The 25715-nt window shown below is 39.6% G+C and overlaps 1 protein-coding gene and 3 non-coding genes across 4 annotated transcripts in view; 1 reads left to right on the top strand and 3 right to left on the bottom strand.

Moving 5' to 3' along the window:
* The window catches only part of GTPBP10 (GTP binding protein 10), a 904437-nt gene that overhangs the window by 392852 nt on the left and 485870 nt on the right, over positions 1–25715 (top strand). The window contains exon 7 of the mRNA XM_044067527.1: positions 45–152. Coding sequence (XP_043923462.1) covers positions 45–152 — 108 coding nt within the window. The remainder of the gene's footprint in view (positions 1–44; positions 153–25715) is intronic.
* Positions 9215–9379, bottom strand: LOC122798969. The gene has a single exon (XR_006364378.1). It is a non-coding gene; the product is annotated as a U1 spliceosomal RNA (small nuclear RNA).
* On the bottom strand, positions 9773–9937 carry LOC122798962. Its single transcript, XR_006364373.1, has one exon. It is a non-coding gene; the product is annotated as a U1 spliceosomal RNA (small nuclear RNA).
* Positions 10316–10472, bottom strand: LOC122798973. Its single transcript, XR_006364380.1, has one exon. It is a non-coding gene; the product is annotated as a U1 spliceosomal RNA (small nuclear RNA).

The following is a 25715-nucleotide window of genomic DNA, read 5'->3' as shown; positions in this document are numbered from 1 at the left end:
ACACTAATAGCCTTTTTTTTTTCTTTTTGTTTCTGGTTTATTAGATATCAGTCGCTGATCTTCCTGGGCTAATCGAAGGTGCTCACATCAACAAAGGAATGGGACACAAATTTCTGAAGCATGTTGAAAGAACTAAACAACTTTTACTTGTGGTATGTATCCCATTAAATGTATTGCAAAGAATGTAATTGTTTCATACTTTCTTATTAATGTACTGAAAAAAGGCAGTGTGTTTTATATAGCAGTTGCATCCAGTGTCCAGCTTCATTAAAGTTGCTATATCAAAAGCACTTGAGTAAGAATAAATAGTGGTACAGGTAATACAAACAATAAACTGATAACAATTAAATGCATTCTTCGAGCAGACCAAGTGGAGTATTCCTAAATCCACTGAGGTAATAGATTGCATGTGCAGTTTGGTAAGTATATAAATGGACACTGAATGTTTCTAGCCTTGTCTGAGGAACTGCCACCATTTCCTGGTAGACAATACAAGACAGTCCTCAGGTAAGAAGGATACACTATTCTTATAAGGTTGTCAGTATGACAGAGGTGTTCACTGTCTTTTTTGGGTTGGATGAGTAGATATTTATTGGCTGCTTGCAATTAAGTCCATCCATCTTCACCCCTTCCCATTTTTGCACATGGGGCTGGGGTGTCACTTTAACAGTGACAGTCATCTCAAGCCAAGGTTTACACCGCCAGGTGGCTAGCGGTGCCACGGTAGTTCATTCATACCACTCAGTTGCACACACTCTCACCTACGATCAATTTAGAGTATCCAATCCACCTACTGCATGTCTTTGGAATGTGAGAGGAAACCGGAGCACCCAGAGAAAACCCATGTGACTGCAGGGAGGACATGCAGACTCTACACAGAAGGCACCCCAGCTGAGAATTGAACCGGAGAACCTCTTGCTGTGAGACAACATCGCTAACTGCTGCACCAACACGATTGCTTGCTGTTAAGTCAACAATTGAAAAAAATGTCCACCCTGTTGCCCAGAAGACTTGTATATATTTTGTTGTGCTTTTGTAACTGTAGAAAAGAGTAAATGAAAAGATCCTTGACTTCCCTTTTTGGTGGTATGACTGTTTGTTCCATAAGGAGAGTTTTAGCACACATTCGCAGTGAAGAATGTTTCAGCCGACACTCATAATTTTGGCATTTGCATAAGTCTTTGCTTTCTTGAAGTTTGGCTATCATACGTTTAAAATGTTTATTGTTGTTAGGATTTCAAAGTCACTGCTTTTTTCTCTTGTAACGCTTGCCTGTATTAATGATTCTGCTAATGTACTTTACAACATCAAATGTACAGTACATATTTCTTGGCCACTGTATGGTTATATTTCTGGTAAAGTCCATTTTTTTCTGTAACCGTTGTCTGTAGCAGTGTTTTTGCAAACTGCAGACCATCCCAGATGTCCTTCATGGATGCATCTGCAGTCATAACAAATGGGTTGTCCTGTCGTCAGGCAGCCCTTCGGTCGGCCGGATTCCAAAGTCTGGGTCCGGCTTCGGCTGATGTCGCACTTCACCCGACGTCATCTCTGCTGGTCTTCGGGTATAAAGGCATCAGCCGACGCCATTTTCCTCAATCTTTCTTGCGAAGCAGAAGCTGTTCGCAAGTGCCGGTCGGTCAGATCCAGAGATTACTACTACCGAATACTACAAGACTTCTAAAAGCTAAGTACCCTGTTGGGGACTCTTTCTTGCCTCAGCCGATGTCAGAAAAAGTCAATAACTGTTTAACTTGTGGGAAACAAATACCTCATAAAGATTTCCACTCTTACTGTCTGCCTTGCTTAGGCCCAGACCACGGCGTAGCAGCCTGTTCGGCCTGTGCTTCCTTCAACCGACGAACGCTAAAGGCGTCGGTCGGAGTTGCTGAACAGTTTTTCGGCTCAGACTTTACATTATGCCGTCGGATCCTCCGACTACCCAAATTGTTAAAAACGCAAGGAAAAAGACCGACACTTCGTGGTCCGCGGTTTCGGCGAAACCACGGTTAAGCAAGCGTGTCTCGGTTTCGGCGAAACCGAGAAAACTGGTCAATCTTCAGCCGAATCCATGACTACTACTGAGGCTCCCGCTACTTTACCTGAATCGGCCTCAGAAATTTTGCCTACAACTGTGGCTTCTAGTGAGTTATCAGACACCATCCCTTTGGATGTCTCTACCCCAGCACGTGGTGCTGCTAGACCCCCTGCAGCCATGTCTATCAAGGCCTTTGCCAGGGCTAAAGCAGCCAAATCTGCTAAGTCAGTGCCTGTTAAACCTCCCTCACACAGGCCCACTTCCAGTTCACAAATGCTTACTCTGGCAGAAGATTTAATATCCTTAATTAGGGGATCCCAATCTCACCCAGACAGGGCCTCTCAGCCCCCAGAAAAGAGACGTAGGACAGAGCCCCCCGAGCCTGTGTCCTCTGATGATTCTGCGGATGACTCTGACATTACAGAACAGCCAGAGGATCCTTTTTCTACTTATGAAGACTGATGCTGAAGAATCCATTCCAGCTGCCTCTCCACCAGAGGAATTTTCCTTTGGGGAAACCTTACATGCCATGAGAGAGCAATTTCAATGGCAGGGACAAGATTTCTCAGATTCAAGAAAAAGGCTTAGGACTTTTCTGCACTTACCACAACATAGGCCCTTAGCTATTCCTCCTGTTTTGCCTGTTGTGGATGATGCATTTAATGATGTCTGCACTGCTCCTGATTCTTTACCTCCAGCCCCTGCCAAACCTGATAGATTTTACAGGGTACCAGACACTCATCACCACCTATACAAGGCCCCACTGGCAGACCCCAAAACTATTTCCCAGGGGCCTAAGGCAGTAGCCTCGACCACAGCAAAAAACCCTATTCCTTCAGAAAGGGAATCCAGGTCTTTAGACAGATGGGGTAAAAAAGTTTACACTTCTGCTACTCTCTCAGCTAGAGCTTTAAACTGTCAGTTTCACATGATCCAATACCAAGAGTTTATGCTTGATCAGTTAACTAAAAAACTATCATCTGATGAATCTATAGATAAGAAATATGTATTAGAAATGGTGAATAACATACAACAGGTTAGTAACCATTCCTTAAAATGTGGCTATGATGCACTGGAGGCTTCATTTAGATCAGCCATGACTGGCACAGTGATAAGAAGACATGCATGGTTGAAAGAGCAGGTCTTACGGATCATGTTAAAGCTAAGCTATTAGATGCTCCTATGGATAAGGCCAGTTTATTTGGTACACCTGCCCAGCAGGTAATGAAGAAAATGGAAGAAAAGGCAAAATCTGTACAAACAGTTAAAGATTTCTTACAGGTTCAGCCCCCAAGGTTTAGCAGGAACTGGCCTGCCAAAAATTGGTCCTTTCCTGACTCCACAAGATCCCAAAGGGGCAGGAATAGATGCTCCAGAGGCAGAAATCAATCCAGAGGAGGTGCCTACAGAGGACGACAGTGGCAAGGTAATAACAGAGGCACAGACACAACCACTACCACTGCACCAGGGCAATCACAGTGACTTGGTTCTAACTCCGCCTACCAGGTAGCAAATGGCAGCACCATTAGGCGGAAAGTTAGCCTTATTTTCGAAAAATTGGCACTATATCACAAAAGACAAGTGGATTTAGCAAACCATAGACCAAGGCTACCGGTTCCACTTCCACACCTTACCAGTCAAAAGAGGAATGCCAAACCTGCCTCCAAATCAAAAAATAGAAGCTCTACAGCAGATAACGCAATTAACAAAGATGAGAGCTGTGGAAAGAGTACCAATAACAGAACAGGGCAAAGGATTCTACTCCAGACTCTTCCTAGTACCAAGAAAAGAAAAAAGTTGGAGACCTATTCTCGACCTGTCCATCTTAAACACATATATCATTGTCCCAAAATTCAAAATGCTGACCCTACAGCAACTTCTTCCCATGCTGGGCAAGGAGTGTTGGCTGGTAACTCTAGATCTCAAGGAGGCATACCTGCACGTCCCCATTCGACCAAATTGCAGAAGATACCTCAGATTTCTTGCAGGATCAGAGCATTATCAATTCTCAGCATTGCCCTTTGGCTTATCTACTGCCCAGAGTATTCACAAAATGCCTGGCATCAGTAATCGCCACTGCAGACTACAGGAGTCCAAATTTATCCATACCTGGACGACTGCCTGCTACAAGCGGACAACAAAAGCAAGCTGACAACAGATTTACAAAGGGTCATTTACTTGCTACAAGCCCTGGGATACACAGTCAATTTACAAAAGTCGAGGCTGATACCATCCCAAACAAGATCATTCTTGGGCGCGGAATTGGACACAGTAAAACAAATGGCATTCCTAACTGCAGAAAAACAAAAGAACTCCTCTTTACTTCTTGGCATTAACAAAACAGAACAAACTAACAGCAAGAAAAGTTCTGCAGGCCTTGGGCTTCATGGCATCATGCATAATCTTGGTCCCACATGCCAGACTGCATATGAGAAAACTACAGTGGTACCTAAAGAATTTATGGTCCCAACACAGGCACAGCCTAGAAGCAGAAATACCACTAATCCCATGCCTAAAACAGGAGTTCCTATGGTGGGCTCAAGTATGCCAGTCAAACCCAGGCCTACCCTTCCACAACTGTCGAACAAGCCAAACCATCACAACAGACGCCTCAGACCTAGGATGGGGGGCGCACATGCTGGACAAATGCGTACAAGGATTGTGGACTCAGGACCAGCTGCACCTGCACATAAACCAAAAAGAAATGCTGGCAGTAAAACTGGCAATCCAAAAATTCAGACCATTCCTCAAAGAAGGCCATTTGATGATAAGGACAGACAACACCACAGTCATGTGGTACATCAACAAACAGGGAGGCACTCATTCATACCCCCTATGCAGAATAACTTTGGACCTTTGGAATCTGGCACTCAGCTACAACATCCAGTTACAGGCAATATTTGTACCGGGAAAGGAGAACACCCTAGCAGACATATTAAGCAGAACCACCTCGGATGCTCACGAATGGATGCTACACCCGGACATCTTCAAGACCATCACAAAGAAATGGGGAATGCCACAAATAGATCTATTCGCTCCTCTCAATCACCAGCTCAAAAATTCTGCACAAGGACATTCCACCCACTTGCATGGAAGGTGGATTCGCTCTCCTTCAGCTGGAAAGGTCTGACAGCATATGCATTTCCACCTCTTCCCTTGATACACAGGGTATTACTAAAAATCAAGGAGGAACGTCCAAGGATAATCCTGATAGCTCGAACTGGCCAAGACAACACTGGTACCCATTGCTGAGGAGCATGTCTCGGGAGAAAATGTGGTCAATACCCTGATGCCTTTGATGTTAACTCAGAACAACTACAGCATCATGCATCCAAACCTAAAAACTTTGCAACTGACTGCCTGGAACATCACATAGCAGCAACTAATCCAGATCTTTCCCAAAGGGTTAAAGACATTATCCTTGAAGCCCGCAGACCTTCAACAAGAAGGAACTATGCAGGAAAATGGAAAAGGTTTGTCATTTGGAGTGCTGAAAGAGGTAAAGATGTGTCAATATAGATATTGCTAACATTCTGGAGTATTTGGCAGAGCTTCTACATACAGGCCTGTCCTATTCCTCCATCAAGATACATGCATCAGCTATTTCAGCAGAATACAGCTTTGATCCACCTGTCTTTTCACATCCTCTACTCAGGCAGTTCCTCAGAGGGATCAAGAATGTAAAACCTCCTAGGAAACCACCATTACCAGCATGGGACTTGAACTTTGTGCTAGAAAAGTTGACACTCCCTCCGTTTGAACCAGCAGCAACAGCAGATCTACAGCACCTGTCATGGAAAACTGCTTTCCTACTGGCAATTACCTCAGCAAGGAGGGTTTCAGAACTTCAGGCCTTAATGGCAGTACAACCCTTCCTAATCTTCCATCAAGATAGGGTGTCCATGAGAACTAATCCTACATTTATGCTTAAGTTGGTATCCAGAGTGTCTTTAAACCAGGCAATCCACCTACCTACCTTCTTCCCCAATCCGCAAAACAGAGGGGAAAGAATGCTGCATACCTTGGATGTACATAGACAGCTACACTACTACCTGGACAGAACCAAAAGTAACAGAAAAACCGACCAGCTTTTTGTAGCCTATGCAACAGGAAGGGAAGGAAAAGCAATTTCCAAACAGACAATCTCCAAATGGATAGGAAATTGCATACGATTCTGTTACTCCTACCATGGAAAACCAATTCCACAGAACATAAGGCCTCATTCTACAAGGGCTACAGCCACTACCACAGCTTTCTTACGAGGAGTGGCAACCAAGGACATTATTGAGGCGGCTACTTGGACCTCCGTGCATACATTTGCCAAGCATTATAATTTACCTCTGTATTCTAGATCCCGAGCAGGGTTTGCCACTGCTGTACTGCAAGGGATCCTAACCACACCATAATTTTCTTCCTCCTCCCTAGTTGGCTATGGTATTCTACCCATTTGTTATGACTGCAGATGCATCCATGAAGGACATAGTACAGTTTTGTACCTACCATAAATGTAGATGTCCGAACTGGATAGCATCTGCTGTGGTACTCCTAGGGTATTTACCCTCCTAATAGCTAGCTGGAGAGTCTCTTATGGTGTATTTGTTTGTATATATGTACATACATGCTTATTTTTGTGTTTGCCTTCTATCTTTTTGGAAACATTGGCATTTATCCAAAATTTAGCCTTCCAAGAGGGCAACTGGCATCTGGGGCAAGAAACACTGAGGAAAATGGCGTCGGCTGATGCCTTTATACCCGAAGACCAGCAGAGATGACGTCGGGTGAAGTGCGACATCAGCCGAAGCCGGACCCAGACTTTGGAATCCGGCCGACCGAAGGGCTGCCTGATAACAGGACAACCCATTTGTTATGACTGCAGATGCTATCCAGTTCGGACATCTACATTTATGGTAGGTACAAAACTGTACTTTACATAATGTGTCAGGGATGCACAGTTTTTGAGTCGCATGGTAGATGAAACAGGAACATAAAAATAGTCAATACTAGCCAAGCAATCATGGGGGACTGTAAGATGCTTAGCCTTGTGCACCTTTAAGTAGACATACTTTAAAGTTCTAGGCTCTGTTTTTCAAGCAGTTAATAGTACCTCCTAAGTTGATTAGGGCTGTACAGGATAACCTGTGGTAAAATTGTGTTTACCCATCTAATCATAAAGACTATTCTTAAAAAGATATCCAAGGTAGTACTTCCTTTGACCTATAATGGTAGCTTGTTCCATAGGCTGCAAAGATGTTGCCTCAGGAACCTTTCACCCCACAGTGAATCTTATTTATTGGTGTAGATTTGGGACCCTTGGGAGGGTGTTTGTAGAGCTAATAGCTTTTACAAAGAAACAGAAGGTCAAAAAGGGTTGGGTCTTGATGACTTTAAACGTGAAACATAAGTCACTTCAGAACAGCTAGTAGTTTACTGAGGAGCGGCCTGCTACAATGTTGGGATAGTTCAGAACAGCTAGTAGTTTACTAAGTAGAGGCCTGCTACACTGTTGGGATAGTTCAGAACAGCTAGTAGTTTACTAAGGAGAGGCCTGCTACACTGTTGGGATAGTTCAGAACAGCTAGTAGTTTACTAAGGAGAGGCCTGCTACACTGTTGGGATAGTTGAACAATTTAAGACTTTTAATTTCTTGAGCAGAAATCTTTAAAGCCTTTCCAGTTGAGCAAAACGTCTGAATTTGTATATACTAAAGGGGCAATGAAATCTGTGATGGGTCTGAGAAGGGAAGAGTACAGCGATATGATGGCTTCTGTAGATCTTCAGGATATTTCCTTGCAATATAATTGGACCTAATAGACAGGTTGACTATGGAGTACATTTAATCATTTGAGAGTGTCCTAGTGGCGGATCCAAGAATTTGCAAAGGGGGGGGGGGGTTCGCAGTCTCATCATTTGAGCACTGGGGTGGGAATGAGAAAGTGGGACACTGGGTTTGGTAGTTGTGGAAAGATCACCTTGAGAAGCTCAGATATCATGTGTGGAAAGACAGCAGTGTACATTCACGTGCACATGATGTCTCTCTGGATGTGGTAGTAGAAACAGGTAGTTCCTGTGTAGCACACAGTACACGTACAGGTAGTATTAGTATTTTCAATGCTTGCCTGGAAGAGATGGTTGGTTACCTATACCAAGCCACAGTCTCCTTCCATGGCATGGGGGGGGGGGGGAGGCATATGCACTGTTATGAACTTGGAAAGATTCCCACTGAAAGTGAAAATAGCCACAGAAAAAATATTTATGAACTTGGAAAGATTCCCACTGAAAGTGAAAATAGCCACAGAGAAATATTTAATTAGTTTTTTTTTAATTAAATAATGATTTATGCAGAAACAGTGAAGTTCAGTTAAATTTAAGTGTCACAGTAAGTAAGGAAGTAAATGTCATGTAAAAATGACAAAAACAAATACTCAGTTTAGTCACGAGCAGTGTATAAAAATATTGTAAACACTGTTATGCAAGACATAATATAAACCACAGGCACAGAGTAAAAGCCTCATTTAAATTATATACCAAATAACTAAACTCATAAAACTTTCCTAAGCAGGCCGTAATGTTTTTGGATAGTTTATTGTTCTTGCAGTGGTTTTTAAACAGAATTAATTTTCTTTAGAAGTCTTTTAATAACAAAAGTCCTACTGTACCTTGTCTGTCCTTTCAACAAGGTCTAGAGTGGGTGTGGGAGGGGGAGGCAGTGCCTGTCTCCAGGAGTTCATAAATGTCAGTATTGGCTGTCTTCTTTCTCAAGTCAAAGTTAATGGAAAGGAAAGAAAAGAAAGAAGCCTGTTTAGAGAGGAGAAAGATGGAAAGTAAAGGAAGAAGAGTGTTTCAAGACAGAAAGTACAAGAGAGAGAAAGGAACGGAAAGGAAGAAGTATGATTTGGGAGAGAAAGTTTGAGAGAGAAGGAAAGAAAAAAGTGTGTTTCGAGAAAGTTTCAGATAGAAACACAGAAAGGAAAGCAACAAGAGTGTTTATAATGACAGACAGAAAAGAAGTGCATCTACAGAAAAAGGTAAGTCTTGTAAATAAGAGTACTACAAGAACAAATGATTGTTTCTCAGTTAGGAGATTGGGAGAATTCTATATATAACATTGGTTAGAAATACAGGAGTGTGAGATAGGCATGCTAGAAGAAAAGAAACATCTGTTTGTTAGGTTACATGTAGGGGTCTGCACAGTGGCAGTCCACCACTACCATAAGTTATACAGCTGAGTTTTCCACAGTTGGCGAAATCATGAGAGTCAGCCCAACTGAAAAGTACAATTTAAGAGATTGATCCTGGGGAAACCACCATCTTGATCATGGTATTCCTTTTGGAGGTAAATATGACTTTGTTTACCAAGAACATGGCAATTCTGTATTATGTTAGTGGCAAAACTAGGTATGAGAAAGAAAAGGAAAGAAAGAAGCCCATTTTGAGGAGGGAAAGCCGGAAAGGAAAGGAAGAAGTGTGTTTTGACAGAGAAGGACAGAAAGGAAAAGAAGCAGCATGTTAGTTTGAGAGAGAATTTCTGAAAGGAAAAGAAGAGGCATGTTTTAAGCGAGACAGAAAATAAATGCATTTGTAGAAAAAAGTAAATGTAAATAGGAGTAAATGATTGGCCGTTTCAGAGTTAGAAGCTTGGGGAATTGTATATGTAGCGTTGGCTAGAAATACAAGCTTGAGAGCTAAGCATGGTAGAACAAAAGCAACAGATCTGTTTGTTTGTTGAATTAAGTTTAGAGGACTGCATGAATGCAGTCCCTCGCTATCATAAATTATGCAGTTGAGTTTCCTACATCTTTAGAAATCACAGGTGTCTACCCAACCGAAGATTACACTGGAAGAGCTTCATCCTGGGGAAACCACCCTCTTGATTGGATATTTCCCCTGCCATTTAAGTATGCCATTGGTTACTGACAACCTGACAGTGGTGTATGTGGTTATTGACAAACCTGGGTTTGAGAAAAGAAAGGAAAGAATGAAAGCAAGGAAGGATCCTGTTTTGAGAGGAGAAAGATGGAAATGAAAGAAAGAACTGGGTTTCAAGAGAGAACGTTTGAGAGAAAAATGGAGAGGAAAGGAAGAAGTGTGTTCAAAAGAGTAAGATGGAAAATAAGTACTTTTGGATTAGAAGGTAAGTTTGTAAATAAAAGTAATACAAAAGTAAATAATTGGCTTTTTCAGAGTTTGAAGCTTGGAGAATGGGGTGTACAACATTGGTTAGAAATGCAGGCATGGTAGAACAAAAGAAACACATCTGTTTGTTTGTTAGCTTAAGTTAAGGGAACTGCACAAATGCAGTCCCACACTACTATAAGTTATTCAGTTAAGATTCCCAAATTTGGGGAAAGCATAGGGATCTACCCAAATGAAAAGTGCAGTGGAAGTGCCTCATCCTGAGGAAATTAACTTCTTGATCGTGGTGCCAGGTACAAAAGATGGAATGGAAAGAAAGAAGCGTGTTTCAAGAGAGAAAGTTTGAGATACAGACACAGAAAGGAAATTATTTAGAGGTGGTGACAATGTTAAAAGTATTGCAGAATAGGGAGATTCTCACAGAACAAGAAGAGGATCAACTGCAGAATTCTAAACAGAAAATAAGGGATTACCTCAATAAAATGCACGACTTTAAAAAGATTGGTGTTAAGCAATTGTTTTCTCATAACTCGAGCACAAAAACTTTTAACACAATGACTCGGGCAACAGAAGTAGAAAGGGCTATTGGCAAGTGTAAGAAGCCTATAACAAGGAAGGTAACGTGATCCTATAGAGGTAAAGTATTTTGGAAATTTTATGAAAATCTGCATAAAGTGGAGATATATAGAAATCAAGAAAAGATAAAAATGGAAATGTTTATGGAAGAAATAAATATGCCAAGGTTAGAGGTAGATGAGGCTCAGTTACTAGCAGTTAGGATAGGAGGAGATGAGATAAAAATGGTGATGTATAACCAATCTGCAGGAAAGTCCCCAGGAACAGATGGTATTCCTGTGAAAGTTTGGAAGCTAAGGGGAAAAAACTGATAAATATTTGGAAGGTTTTGTTTAACAGTATTTTAAGAGGAGAAGAAGTACCACCATCCTAGAAGAAAGCAGTGATAGTTGTAATACCCAAAGGGGGTAAAGATCCACCAGATCTAGCTTCATAAAGGCCCATTTCAATACTAAACCATGATTATAAAATGTTTATGTCTAAAATGGCTGAAGGAATGGCAAAAATTATGCCAAAATTGATAGATATGGATCAGTATCATTTTGTGGAGGGAGGCAAACATTTGACAACATTAACAGAACATTGATGATACATAGGGAAGCAGAATGTAAACACATGCCACTGTTGTTGGTGGGTCTTAATGCAGAGAAAGCATTTGATAGGGTAATCTGGGATTTTATGAGCAGGGCAATAGAAGCATTTGCATTTTCTGGTAAAATTATAGGTTTGATTAGGAGGATATATGAGGGATTAGAGGTGAAAATATAAGTGGATGGGGTCCTCTCTGATAATTTCTGCTTGAGCAGAGGAACAAGGAAAGGGTGTCCTCTTTCACCTTTGTTATTTCCATTATATTTAGAACCACTGACAAAGAAAATAAGGGACTCAGAAATTCAAGGATATAAACTGTACGGTAGTCAAGAAAAGCTGGCTGTATTCAAATAATAGAATCTCTAACATGCTCATGGTTAAAAGTAAGATTCTCAATGGAAGAAAAGTTGTCACTTATAAAGATGGTTTTACATCCTAAAATCATGTATATAATACAGTCTATATCTATACCCCCTACCCATATAGTATTTAAAAATTTTAATTTTCTCATTAACAAGTTCCTCTGGCATCCAATTAAACCTAGAACTGCGTTATCTATCCAAATGTCCAACTGGGATAATGGTGGCATTGCTTTGCCTAATCTAGAATTTTATGCTATTTCATCCGTAATTAAAACCATTACTCTTCTTATAGATAGTAAATAGTCAGCTAAATTGAAAAATTATATACTTTGTTTATCTCAAAATCCTAATAATACTATTGAAATTAATATGTTAAACTTAATAAATAATACTTTTATTTGGAGATTGAAATAATTTTTTTCATAACATTACATTCAATTATATAGATCTAACTACATAATTTTAATTTTGAAATCTTTCAAAAACTTTATTCGTAGACACAAATTATATGAATACTAGATATTTCTTATTTTCCCTATAGCCTATACTCATAATATCATCTTCACTACAGAATATCATGACATTTATTTATTTAAACAAAAGCATTTACTAGTTTGGTATCAAATGATGAATAATAATGAGTTAAAATCACTTAACATTCTTATTGAAGAGAATAAGTTTGATTCATCCTCTTGGCTTGACTTACAAAAAGCTAGGAAATATATCAAAGATAAACTTGGTCTTATTCCTTCTACAACTAAAACAATACTCCCCAGGCTAATACAGTATGTAATGGTTCTCATTCAACAGAATGACTCTAATAAAATTAGTCTCTCTCACATATGCAAATCAATAAAATCAGACTTAGATATTCATTCAGAAAATTATTGGAAATCTTTAATTACCATTAATAATTCTTATCCTTCAGGTATTGATAAATTATGTATACTCCAATCGGCTTGTAAAACTACATCCTCACATAAATGGAGAATTTTTACTTGGAGATTTTTGAACAGATCATTTCTTACTCAGTTTAAAGTCAACAAGATATCTAAAGAAAATGTTTTATGCTGGAGATATAAGAAAATTATTAATGCGGATTGGGCACACATATTTTATGATTAAGAAATTTTGGGATGACATCAATAACTTCCTACAAGTTATCTTTACAGATAATTTTTCAATCAATAAATCACTTATTTTGTTTAACACTCCAGTCCCAAATTGTGTAAATTCAAAAAAATATTCAATTCTGTGGTCTGTTCTATCCATTGCCAGGAAAGAAATCACTAAAAATTGGAAATCCTCTCAAATCCCTTCTTTTCAAAACTTTAAAGATCTTCTTATGGAAGTCTCTAAATATGAAATTATGACAGTTAGAGCTAGATCATCAGGGAACACAACAACTTACAATTATTGGAAAAGTATAAATGATCTACTGGTAAACCAGTAAAATGAATCTAGTTTCATTTTTTTTATTTAAATAGCAAACTTTATCCATAGGTAGTGACCATTTTTGTAAATAGTTGTTTATTCTTATATCAATATTTTCTATTTTTATCGTATCAAAAAATCTTATCAATTATTTGTAACAGTTGTATGTTTTAGTTTTGATCTTAATATAATTTTTTTATCAATTAAAAAAAAAGAAAAGCTGGCTCTATTTGCAGATAATCTTTTTTGCCTGAAAAAAACAGAAAGGGACATGGTGCTGTGCAACATTTTGAGAGGGTTTCAGATCTTTTCGGGATACAAAATTAATGAAACTAAAACAAAGGCAATATCAGTAAATTATGTGCCCATACTCAAATTGGTTCAGCGATATCCATACTTATGGGGACATGAAAAAATTAAGCATTTTAGAGTATGGATAAAAAATGATTGTTTGGCAGCTAAGGATATGTGGGAAGAGACTAAACAAAAGATAATACAAAAACTGAGAAAATAGAAGCTTTGTTTTATGTTTATGGATAGTAAGATACAAGCAGGCAAGCTGTTTTTAGTTCCTTTAGTCTTATACACAGGTCAGGCATATTTTTATCAACCAGAGAATTAGTTATGGATAGCAATTAATAAAGAGCTGAAGGACTTAGTGAGGCGAAGATGGCAAGAATCAAACGAGATAAGATGATTCTTCCAGTAGAACAGGGCAGATTGGGATTACCCAATTTGAAGGTGTATTTCAGAGCTACACAGTTAAGGCTCCTATACATAGCACAAGCAGAAAACTGTAACTCAGTGGAAAGGGATGATGATGAAACAGGGGGGAAGCTCAAGAAATAAAGAGAGAGTGGGATTTTTGATGCATACCTTTAAGGAGAATAAGAAATAATCATACATAGCCTAGTACCTGCTTATGAACCTATTGGCCCAGAGGCCTAAGTAATCCTAGCCAGCAAGGTTCCCTGGTTTACGCCACCCAAGAAAGTTATTTTCCTGTGCCCCTGTCAAGCAGAGCCACATAAGTGATCCCTGGGGTGTATTTCCTTTTTCCCATTCACTCATCAAGATTTTTCTTGAAGAGTGCTAATAGGTTCATAGGTAGGTACTAGGCTATTGGCCCTAGGGCCTATATAAGCGTAGCCAAATGGTACCATGGCTTTTGCCACGCAAGAAAATTATTTTCCTGTGCTCCTATTAAGCAGAGCCACAGAAGTGATCCCCGGGGTGAATTTCCTATCTCCCATCCAATCATGAAGATTTTTCTTGAAGAGTGCTAATGAGGAGCTTTGTTCGATATAGATAGGTAGTTTGTTCCAGAGTATGAGAAGTCTCTGAGATAGGAATCTATCCCTCTAGCATGTCCTGTTTATTGTTATAAGTACACCATAAAACAAGCAAAAAGGCGAACGCTGACACCACACTATGTAGCTTGAGAAACTGAAAACAATGAAGCAAACTCGTGCAAACAAGCAGGACTAAATAAAAACACTTTTAATAACAGTTGAGCGCTTTCACCTGTTACAATACAGGCTTCCTCAGAACAAAAAACATTCTGAATTACAGCCCTTAAATAGATGTTTTGGCTCCAAAAATTTTAAAGCAACATACTCCACTAAAACTTTCTGCATAAACAATAAACAAAAACATTCCAAAATGAATAGGTAACAGAAATAAACAATTATATTATAAATACATATATATCCTATAAAATGTAATACACAAATTCCTCTGAAATTCATATTTGTTAAAAACATATGTTTCTATAAAAACACTGACTCAACTTATTTATAAACAATTTGACACTAACGTATTTTGTATAGCAGAGGTTTAATAGACAGTGATTCATTCAAACCTGGGGGTGAGGCAGCATCAGTAAAAAGTTGCCACCACATTTCTCTATAAGACAACCAACTCTTATAGTCTCCCCCCCCAGGGTCTATTTGAATAAGGTCAATAATACTAAAAGTGAATTTGTGTTCAGAACCCTCTTGTTTTATGTGCTTATATAGGGCATTCTTCTCATCTCTCTTTCTAATAGAGTAAAAATGACCGCATATTCTTTTGTTCAGCTGTCTCTCTGTCTTCCCAATGTAGAAAGCAGGACAAGCTGAACATAATATATATGACAAGTTTAGTAGTACAATAACCTGCCTTAAATCTAATAGAGGTGTTGGTAGTGTTGCTTAACCTAGTGCCTTGACTGTTGTTAATAGCAAAGCACCAGTTGCATCTACCACACTTCTGTGTAGGTTTAGAAGTGTTAGTAGTCAGAAACATCATATTTTCTAACAACCTTTTCAAGTTCATACCCATTTTATTTACAAAGTGGGGTTTATCACCTAAAATGTTGGATATAGAAGCATCCGCCATAATAATAAACCAACTTTTATTAACCATTTGCCTCATCTTATAACTACAAGGACTATATTCGATTACACAAGCTTTGTATAAATCACTACGACTAACTCTAGCAAGAGAAACAACATTATTACCTTGAGAATTCATTCCTAACAAAGGTGTATACCTAGAACCCCAGCCTTGAATAACCTGCTTACTTACATTTTGCATCATACGAAGGTCATAACCTCTATCACTGAACATAGCCGTAATATACTCAACTTCAGCTATCATATCTATGTAGTCTGAAGTCATTCTAACTGCTCTAATCAACTGTCCCTTATAGATGTTCCTTAAAAGACTTTTTGGGTGATTACTAGAATATTCAAGATAGTTGTTAGGAAAAAGTGGATTTCCTGTATATTCTAGATTTAAACCCAAAATTAGCGGAGGCGAGCCGGAAAACGGTGTCAAGGTATGCCAGACCATCATGACTGAATGCGTGTGTAAATTTCAAATAAGAACTACTGGTGTTAATAAATTCAGTCAATGTCTCAGTGTCACCATCCCATAATATATATATATCGTCAAGGTAGCGAGTATAATATTTGATGTGAAGATAGAAGTTACTAGTGAACACTACAGACTCCTCCCAGTCGAGCATGACCATATTAGCAAAAATGGGAGCACACGCAGCACCCCGTTAGCTACCCTTAGTTTGTTTAAAAATCTCTCCTTCAAAAAAGATGAAATTGTTGTCCAATACCATACTCATCATATCTGTAATCAACCATATCTTATCCCAGTCCAACCCTGCATATTTAGTAATACTACGATTAAATGCTTCTAACCCCTCACTTTTGGGGATGCAGGAGAAAAGGTCTATGACATCAATAGTAACGTATAACAAATCTTTTTTATATAAATGTGTAGGAAAATAAGCTAAAAAATACCAAGAATCCTTGGTAAGATGAAATACCTTTTTGTACACATGTTTCAAAGTATGGTCGATGACCACACCCAAAGGGAATGTTTTAGATCTGCTGCCAGAAACAATTGGTCTAAAGGTCAGACACATTCTTATGAACTTTGGGGATGCCAACTAGCTTGGCTAACACAGGAAATTCCACTTTGACAAAGTTGTAAGTATCCAAACTAATTTGCCTGTCTATAAGAAAGTCCTCGAGGTGACAATCAGTTTTTCTATAGGCTATATTAAGTTCATTAACAGATATGATCTCATAACTGTCAGTAGAATGTAAAATATCATGAAGTTTAGAGGTATATGTGAGTTGATCAAAAAGAACTAAACCCCCACCCTTGTCAGGTTTCTTGATCTATTCTTCCTCAACATTTGTAGGGTGTCCTGTTCTTCTCTAGATAAATTATGTTCCATTCTCCTAAACTTATTTTTGTTGTTAAGCTCATAAATCTGCTTAACAATACATTTTTCAAATAAACCAATCGTTGGATGGCATGGGGGTATAAAGGTACTTTTCTTTTTCAGGATTTTACAGTCATTATTAGAGCCAGTAACATTATTAATGGGATTATTAAACATTACTGCCAAGTTTAATTTCCTAGTATACAATTTAACTCGACAAATATTATCAACCACATCAAATTTAGTAGTTGGTATGTATTTCAAGCCCTTAGAAAGTAAATTAAAATAAGACATATCGAGCTCAACATCTGTATAGTTAAAAATGTTAAAGCTCTTGTACCTGTAAGTCACACAATCTGTAGAAGAAATCTCACAGTACTTAGTGGTGTTATGTACGTCATGTTTAGTAGCAGTTTGCTGTGTAGTCTGCAAATCTACATTAGTAACTAACTCTAGATTCATATTATTTATATTGGCTATTGTTGATAATGGGGTTTCTTCAATCCCTTCTTCTGTCTTGACCTCTGTCCTTGAAAAAATGGGAATTACTTTGAGCCTGAGAATTATAATCATAATCTGACAGCTTTAAACTGTCCTTCTTTCCACCCATATATAGCCCCTCTCTCATGCTGCTGAATATCCCTAGTGAGTTTAGAATTTTTCCTTTCTAGAGATTTTTTTATATTTAAATCAGCTGTAACAAATTGTTTATTATATAACCTTTCCCATTGTTCAAATAATAAATCATTTAAAATGTTTTCATTCAGTTTTTCTGTTTCATCCATTAGTCTAACTAATTTCTCATCATTACATTTAATTAACAGCTTCATGAACTCAATGCCACATTTATCAAAAAACAAGTTAAATTCTTTTTTTGTATTGTCATTCACATCTATGCCCATAGGACATTTAAAAAATCTCAAGCCTTTAGGAATGACATTAATGTTCAGACACTTAGATAAATAAGCATTTTCTAACTTCAATGTATTAATATTATTCAGTTTTTTACCAAATAAATAAATCATGTCTTTAAGTGAACAGTTAGAAATAACAGGATAGTACAGTTTTGTACCTACCATAAATGTAGATGTTCGAAGATCCACATTGCTGCAGTCCTAACACTTGGGTAGTCCGCTGTCCCAGTCGGCCCGAATACCAAAGTATAAGGCTGGCGTCGGTCAAAAGCATTTGTCTGACATCAGGACGTCAGGGTACAAATCGCATGACCGACGTCTCATATCAGTCTTTTCTTGCCCCAGATGTCAGAAGACCCTAAAAGATAAGGCCAAAACCCAAAACACCAAAACACTCCTGTGCCTAAAATATGTACAATATATACAAATGTACAAAAATAGAACCTCACCCACACAACCACCCCTAAACACAGAGGGAAGGAGGGAGGGATTGGACTGCAGCAATGTGGATCTTGAACATCTACATTTATGGTAGGTACAAAACTGTACTATGTTCTTCATCTCACATTGCTGCAGTCCTAACACTTGGGTAGAATCCCAAAGCAGAGGTAAGGGAGGATGGCTAAACTATAATGAAGCAGGAGCTGCCAAAATGCCCTGCAACACAGCAGTGGCAAAACCAGCCCTGGACTTAGAATAGAGAGGAAGGTGGTAATGCTTGGAGAAAGTATGCACTGAACTCCAAGTAGCTGCCTCCAAAATATCCTTAGTTGCCACCCCCTTAAAAATGCTGTTGAAGTGGCAGTAGCCCTAGTGGAATGAGGCCTAATCCCAGCTGGAATCTCCTTGCCATGATGGGAGTAACAGAATGCAATGCAAAACCCAATCCACTTAGATATAGTTTGTTTTGACACAGGCTTGCCCTGAGAACTCAAAGCAAAAGAAACAAACAACTGCTGAGACTGCCTAAAATCCTAGTCCTGCTTAAATAATAACGCAACTGCCTGTGTACATCTAAAGTGTGCAAAATCTTTTCCCCTATTTTGGGGACGTGCATAAAAGGTAGGTAAATGAAAAGGTTGATTTAAAGCCACACAAGAAACGACCATAGGCATAAATGAAGGATTAGTCTATCCTTATGAAAAATCAAAAGGCTCCACCGCCATAAGGGCCTGCAATTCAGAAACCCTTCTTGCAGAAGTAATGGCCAACAAAAGCAGTCTTCCATGACAAGTATTTCAACTCAGCAGTAGCCGCGAGCTCAAAAGATTGTAGAGTAAGTTTCTCCAACACAAAATTGTGGTCCCAAGAAGGAGTAGGAGCTCTTCGTGTTGGTCTTATATTCTTTGCCCCTCTAAGAAATTGCTTGAACAAAGGATGAGAAAACAATGGTGGGTCACAATCATAGTGAGCTGAAATTGCTGCAGCATGACTCTTAATGGAAGAGAAAGACAAACCTTTGTCCAATAGCTCAGTAAGATATTGCAGAGCCACACTCAAATTAGGCTCAGAAACATCCAAATCCTTTGCTGCACTCCAAAATAAAAATCTCTTCCATTTTTCTGCATACACTTCGTGTACTAGGTCTTCTGGCTTCCATAATCACATTCAAAACTTGTTGAGGAAGTTGAGACCTGCTGTGGTTCAAAACAGAATATGCCAGGCTGTTAGATGAAGAGAGTGAAGCTTGACATTGAGTAGATGACCGTCCTCTGAGACAAAAGGTGTGGAATTAAAGGTAAAGGCCATGGAGGCTTTCTTACCAGATTCCTCAGTAATGGGTACCAGTGTTGCGAGGCCAATCTGGAGCTATCAAAATCATCCTTGGCTTGTCTTGTCTGACCTTTAGGAGTACCTTTGGGGGGAGAGGCAGAGGTGGAAAGGCATACACATGAAGATTTTCCCAACTGAGCGAAAGAGCATCCACTTTCCAAGCTGTGTGATGAAAACTTTTCGTGCAAAACTTTGGCAGCTGGTGGTTTAGTGGAGAAGCGAACAGATCTATGTCTGGAGTTCCCCATGACACTGTCAATTTTTGAAATACATCAAGATCCAGTGTCCACTGGGGATCCATGATTTGCCTGCTTAACACATCTGCTAAGGAGTTCTGTGCTCCTGGCAGAAACCTTGTGAAGAGTAAGCTGCAAGCTGAGCGCGCAGTCCCACAAAATCATTGCTTGCCTGCATAGAGGATAAGAATGTGTTTCCCCTTGCTTGTTGATATACCACATGACAGTTGTGTTGTCTGTTAGAATCAACACCTGCCCTGGAAGAAGTAACTCCTTGAAAGCCATCAATGCAAACTGGACTGCTAACATCTCCTTCATGTTGATATGTAGATGCTGTAGTCTGGCAGGCCACTTGTCTTGTATCCACTTTCCATTCAGATGAGCTCCCCAAGCTATGTCTGAGGCATCTGTCGTTAGAATCTTACTAAGCCTCTGGCCGGGTCACAGAGAGTCCCTTGTTTAGGTGACATTCCTGAGCCCACCACAAAAATTCCTTTTGAATGCAAGGTATTATTTGAATGACAGTGTCCAGATCCTGGCAGTGCTGTGTCCATACATTTTGAGATACCATTGTAGCTTCCTCATATGCAGTTTGGCATTGGGAAGCACCAGAATACAAGATGCCATGAACCCTAATGCTTGAAGGACTGTCCTTGCAGTCAGCACGGACTGATGAGATAGTTGATGGAAGTAAAGGGGTAGTCTCTTTTGTTTGTCCGCTGTTAAAAAGGCCATCTGGGCTGCTGTATTCAGTCTCACACCCAGAAAGCACATGTCTTGAGAGGGTACTAGACTGGACTTTATTTCGTTCACAGAATACCCCAGGCATCTTAGCACTGCTATCACATATTCCAGATGCTGAAGAAGCTCGTCCTTTTCTTGAGCCAGAATCAGACAGTCGTCCAAGTAAGGATAGATTTGTATTCCTTTTAGCCTGAAAAAGCTACAACTGGAGCCAGAACTTTTGTGAATACTCTGGGCAGTAGATAAGCCAAAGGGCAATGCAGAGAACTGATAATGGGAATTTCCAGCTCGAAACGCAGATACTTCCTGCAACTGAGTCTGATAGGCACATGAAGGTAAGCCTCCTTGAGATCTAAAGTTACCATCCAGTGATCTTTGCCCAGCAGAGGTAAAAGCTGTTGTAACGTCAACATTTTGAACTTGGGAATGTCCAAATAAGTGTTGAGGGTTGACAAATCCAAAATTGGTCTCCACGTGTTCCCCTTTTTTGGTACTAGGAACAGGCGAGAATAAAATCCTAGGCCTTTCTGGCACAGGAACTGGCTGAATGGCTATCTGGAGCAACAGAGAAATTTGCTTGTGAGCCTCTTTTCTTTGTATAGGAGGAATGTCTGGCATGCCTTTTAAAGGAGGCAAGGTATGGAAATAAAACCTGTAACCGTGGTGAATGATATCCAATACCCATCTGTCTTGGGTAATAACACTCCAGTTTTCTTTGAAAAGTGCCAGCCTTCCTCCCAAAGGTGCTGCCAGGCGAGAAGGCTCTGGCAGCTGAAAAGGCAAGTCATTGGGTCTGCTTACGAAAGGACTGACCCCTGCCCTCACCAGAAGACTGGGCAGGCGAACTGCCTGTTCTAGGCCTAAAAGAACCTTGAGCTCTGCCCCTACCACGTCTAGATCTACCCCTAGACTGAGAATCATAAGAAGGATAAGTCCACCCCTTAGTAGGCCAATTTCTACTAAACTTTGGAGGCTGAACCTGCAAAATCTTTAACAGTCTGCATAGACTTAGCCTTGTCCTCCATTTTCTTTAAAACTGCGTCCACAGGCGCACACAAATAACACATCAGATTTTTAAGGAGGAACTAAAATCCTTTTCTTTTCATGTTCCGCCAAAATCTGATCCCTGAGCCAAGAACAGAACCAGTGGCTGCTACCCTCGAAGAGGCCTGTACAGCATCAAAGCCACATTGCAAGGAATGCTTACCCACCTGTTCCGAAACATGAACTAAATCCTGCAACTCTTTACACTCAATACCTTCCGTCAGAGCATCTACCTTAGACTTCAATTGTGAAAGGAGATAATTTTGGTATTTCAACATGTGAAACTGGCAATTCAAAGCCCTCATGGCTAAAGTGGAAGAAGTATACACCTTTTTCCCCCATCTATCCAAAGCCCTTGCCTCTTTATCAGAGGGAACAGGATTTTTAACAACAGAAGCCTTAACACCTTTAGGGCCCTGAGAAACAGTTTCTGGGTCTGCCCTAGGACTCTTAAAAAGATACTTATGAGCTTCAGGCACCCTATAATACCTGTCCGGTTTAACTGGGGCAGGAGGCAAAGAATCAGGGTTCAGGGAAGCCTCTGCAAAACATCCTCTACCACGTCCAGAACAGGAGGTATAGCTAAAGGCCTATGCTGGGGTAGAAACAAAAATTCCCTAAGCCTTTTCCTAGAATCAGAGAAATCTTGACCTTCCCATTTAAAATGCTCCCTCATGGAATGAAGAGTCTCTGAAAAAGAAAAAATCCTCAGGAGGAGAAGCCGAAGGTGTAGAGTCATCTACATCAGAATCAGAATAAGGAGGATACTCCTGCAAGTCTTCAGCCAAAGACTCCAGAAGCCTCTAACACTGCTCAAAACTCTCAAGCTCAGGTTCCACCCTAGGCCTCTTATCAGGGGTATAGAACCTCTAATCATAGTAATCAAATCTTCTGCCATTTTAAGCATATGTTTCTTAGGCAGAGACCCTGAAGAACTAGGGGAGACCCCCACTGAAGTTAACCCTGGCCTGCCTCTAGAAGGAGCCTTGGAAACAGAAGGGAGGGCCTAACCACCTTAGGAAGGAGGAGAACAGCTACCTGAGAAGCCCCTTCAGCCTGGCCTACCTACTGAGAGGACACATCTTGTAACAGTAAAGTCTCTCCCTGAGAATGCAAAGGAACTTCTGGTAGAACAACCAAAGAACCGGCGTCCGGGACAGACGGTTCTTCCACCCTAGGCTTCACTGCTTTGTCCTTGCGCTTTTTAGGCAGCGCGGGCGATCCGCATCGGCATGTTAGCTTCCCAAAACTAACCTGGCACAATCTAATCTTCTCTTAATAGTGCGTTTGTTAAATCTAGCACAAGAGCGACAGCCAACAACGTCGTGCTCAGGCCCTAAGCAAGGTATACACAATGTATGGTAATCTCTATGAGGTATCTGTTTCCCACAAGAAATACAGTTATTCACTTTTCTGACATCCGGTTAAATACTGAGGCAAGAAAAACCAAAATATTAACTCCGACTTCAGAAAATTTCAGAGCGCCAACTGCCACTATAAATACTGCTTCTGCATGGGACCATGCGGCAAAAGACTGAGGATATGGCCGCCGGTGCGCATTTTGTACCCTGGCGTCCTGATGTCAGACACTGGGACAGCGGACTACCCAAGTGTTAGGACTGCAGCAATGTGAGATGAAGAACATCTTTACTTTTTCCACTAAAAGCATCATTATCTAAAAACAATTAGTATTCATAAACATTTTAAATTTGTCAATTTTGTTAGAAGTTGAGTCAGTTTTTGAAAACAGCTCAGTACCTTTTCTTGCAGGTTCTCTGCCTGCTTGTGCATAAGTTTTATTTGGTAAATTCCTCTTAGGGATGGCCCCTGTCTGTTTACCATATTCCTGTACATCCACTAAAGAGAAGTCAAATGTGTAGTCAAAAAAAACAATTCTACTATTGTTGTTTAATTCAACACTATTTTTAAGTTCATTATGTCCTTGCTCCAAAGGCAAATCAATACAGTTAGAGAGTGTACGACCCACTCCCTGTCCATTAGGAATGCAAGTGGAGTTAAATGATAAAGGTGGGGAAACACAAGGTTCTCTCCCCACTACAGTACCTGAAACATTAGTTTTCTCTGCTCGGGCATTTGAAGATGAAATCTCAGGAACTGCAGACACTAATTTGGCTTCCTGCTGCTGCCCAATGAAGTTTAAAAGCAAAGCAGTAAGCTTGCTCACTTCTGCTTTCAAGTCCCACACTTCTGTTTGTAGTTGCTGTAAAGAAGTCAGCTCAGTATTATTGGGTGTGGCACATCCAGCTTCTCCATCAGCTCCAATAGTAAGACACAACAAGATAATCCAAGCGTTATAAGTACACCATAAAACAAGCAAAACACACTATGTAGCTTGAGAAACTGAAAACAATGAAGCAAACTCGTGCAAACCAGCAGGACTAAATAAAAACACTTTTAATAACAGCTGAGCGCTTTCACCTGTTACAATACAGGCTTCCTCAGAACAAAAAAACATTCTGAATTAACAGCCCTTAAATAGATGTTTTGGCTCCAAAAATTTTAAAGCAACATACTCCACTAAAACTTTCTGCATAAACAATAAACAATAAACAAAAACATTCCAAAATGAATAGGTAACAGAAATAAACAATTATATTATAAATACATATATATCCTATAAAATGTAATACACAAATTCCTCTGAAATTCATATTTGTTAAAAACATATGTTTCTATTAAAACACTGACTCAACTTATTTATAAACAATTTGATACTAACGTATTTTGTATAGCAGAGGTTTAATAGACAGTGATTCATTCAAACCTGGGGGTGAGGCAGCATCAGTAAAAAGTTGCCACCACATTTCTCTATAAGACAACCAACTCTTATAGTCTCCCCCCCTCCCAGGGTCTATTTGAATAAGGTCAATAATACTAAAAGTGAATTTGTGTTCAGAACCCTCTTGTTTTATGTGCTTATATAGGGCATTCTTCTCATCTCTCTTTCAATAGAGAAAAAAATGATATTCTTTTGTTCAGCTGTCTCGTCTTCCCAATGTAGAAGCGGGACAAGCTGCAAACATAAATATATATATATGACAAGTTTAGTAGTACAATAACCTGCCTTAAATCTAATAGAGGTGTTGGTAGTGTTGCTTAACCTAGTGCCATGACTGTTGTTAATAGCAAAGCACCAGTTGCATCTACCACACTTCTGTGTAGGTTTAGAAGTGTTAATAGTCAGAAACATCATATTTTCTAACAACCTTTTCAAGTTCATACCCATTTTATTTACAAAGTGGTGTTTATCACCTAAAATGTTGGATATAGAAGCATCCGCCATAATAATAAACCAACTTTTATTAACCATTTGCCTCATCTTATAACTACAAGGACCATATTCGATTACACAAGCTTTGTTTAAATCACTACGACTAACTCTAGCAAGGAAACAACATTATTACCTTGAGAATTCATTCCTAACAAAGGTGTGTACCTAGAACCCCAGCCTTGAATAACCTGCTTACTTACATTTTGCATCATACCAAGGTCATAACCTCTATCACTGAACATAGCCGTAATATACTCAACTTCAGCTATCATATCTATGTAGTCTGAAGTCATTCTAACTGCTCTAATCAACTGTCCCTTATAGATGTTCCTTAAAAGACTTTTTGGGTGATTACTAGAATATTCAAGATAGTTGTTAGAAAAAGTGGGTTTCCTGTATATTCTAGATTTAAACCCAATATTAGAGACCATCATGACTGAATGCTTGTGTAAATTTCAAATAAGAACTACTGGTGTTAATAAATTCTATAAATTCAGTCAATGTCTCAGTGTCACCATCCCATAATATATATATATATCGTCAAGGTATGTCCTGTTTATTGTGGTGACAAGGTTTAGGTCCCTAGAGCATGTAGCTCGGAGGGATTGGGATTTCTTTACGTGGAGCATGTCCAGCATCTCTGGGTTTGATATAGCTTTGTATGTTAGGCAGAGATCGCCCCTGAGTAGGTGATATGCGACAGAGTAGAGCTGGGTTTTTTTGAGACGGTCTGCATAGGGCATTTGTTTGAGGCTGGTAATACTCTTTGTGAGGTATTTCTGTGGCCTTTCCAGTTGTTGTAGATGTCTTGTGAGGTACATACCAAAAGTGCAGTGTACTGTATAATG

Source organism: Protopterus annectens, chromosome 3.part1, assembly GCF_019279795.1.
Source record: "Protopterus annectens isolate FY-2018-M chromosome 3.part1, PAN1.0, whole genome shotgun sequence".
In the NCBI taxonomy this organism is placed as follows: Eukaryota; Metazoa; Chordata; order Ceratodontiformes; family Protopteridae; genus Protopterus; species Protopterus annectens.
Note: the sequence above shows the minus strand (reverse complement) of the source record. Positions and strands in the feature narration are given on the sequence as shown.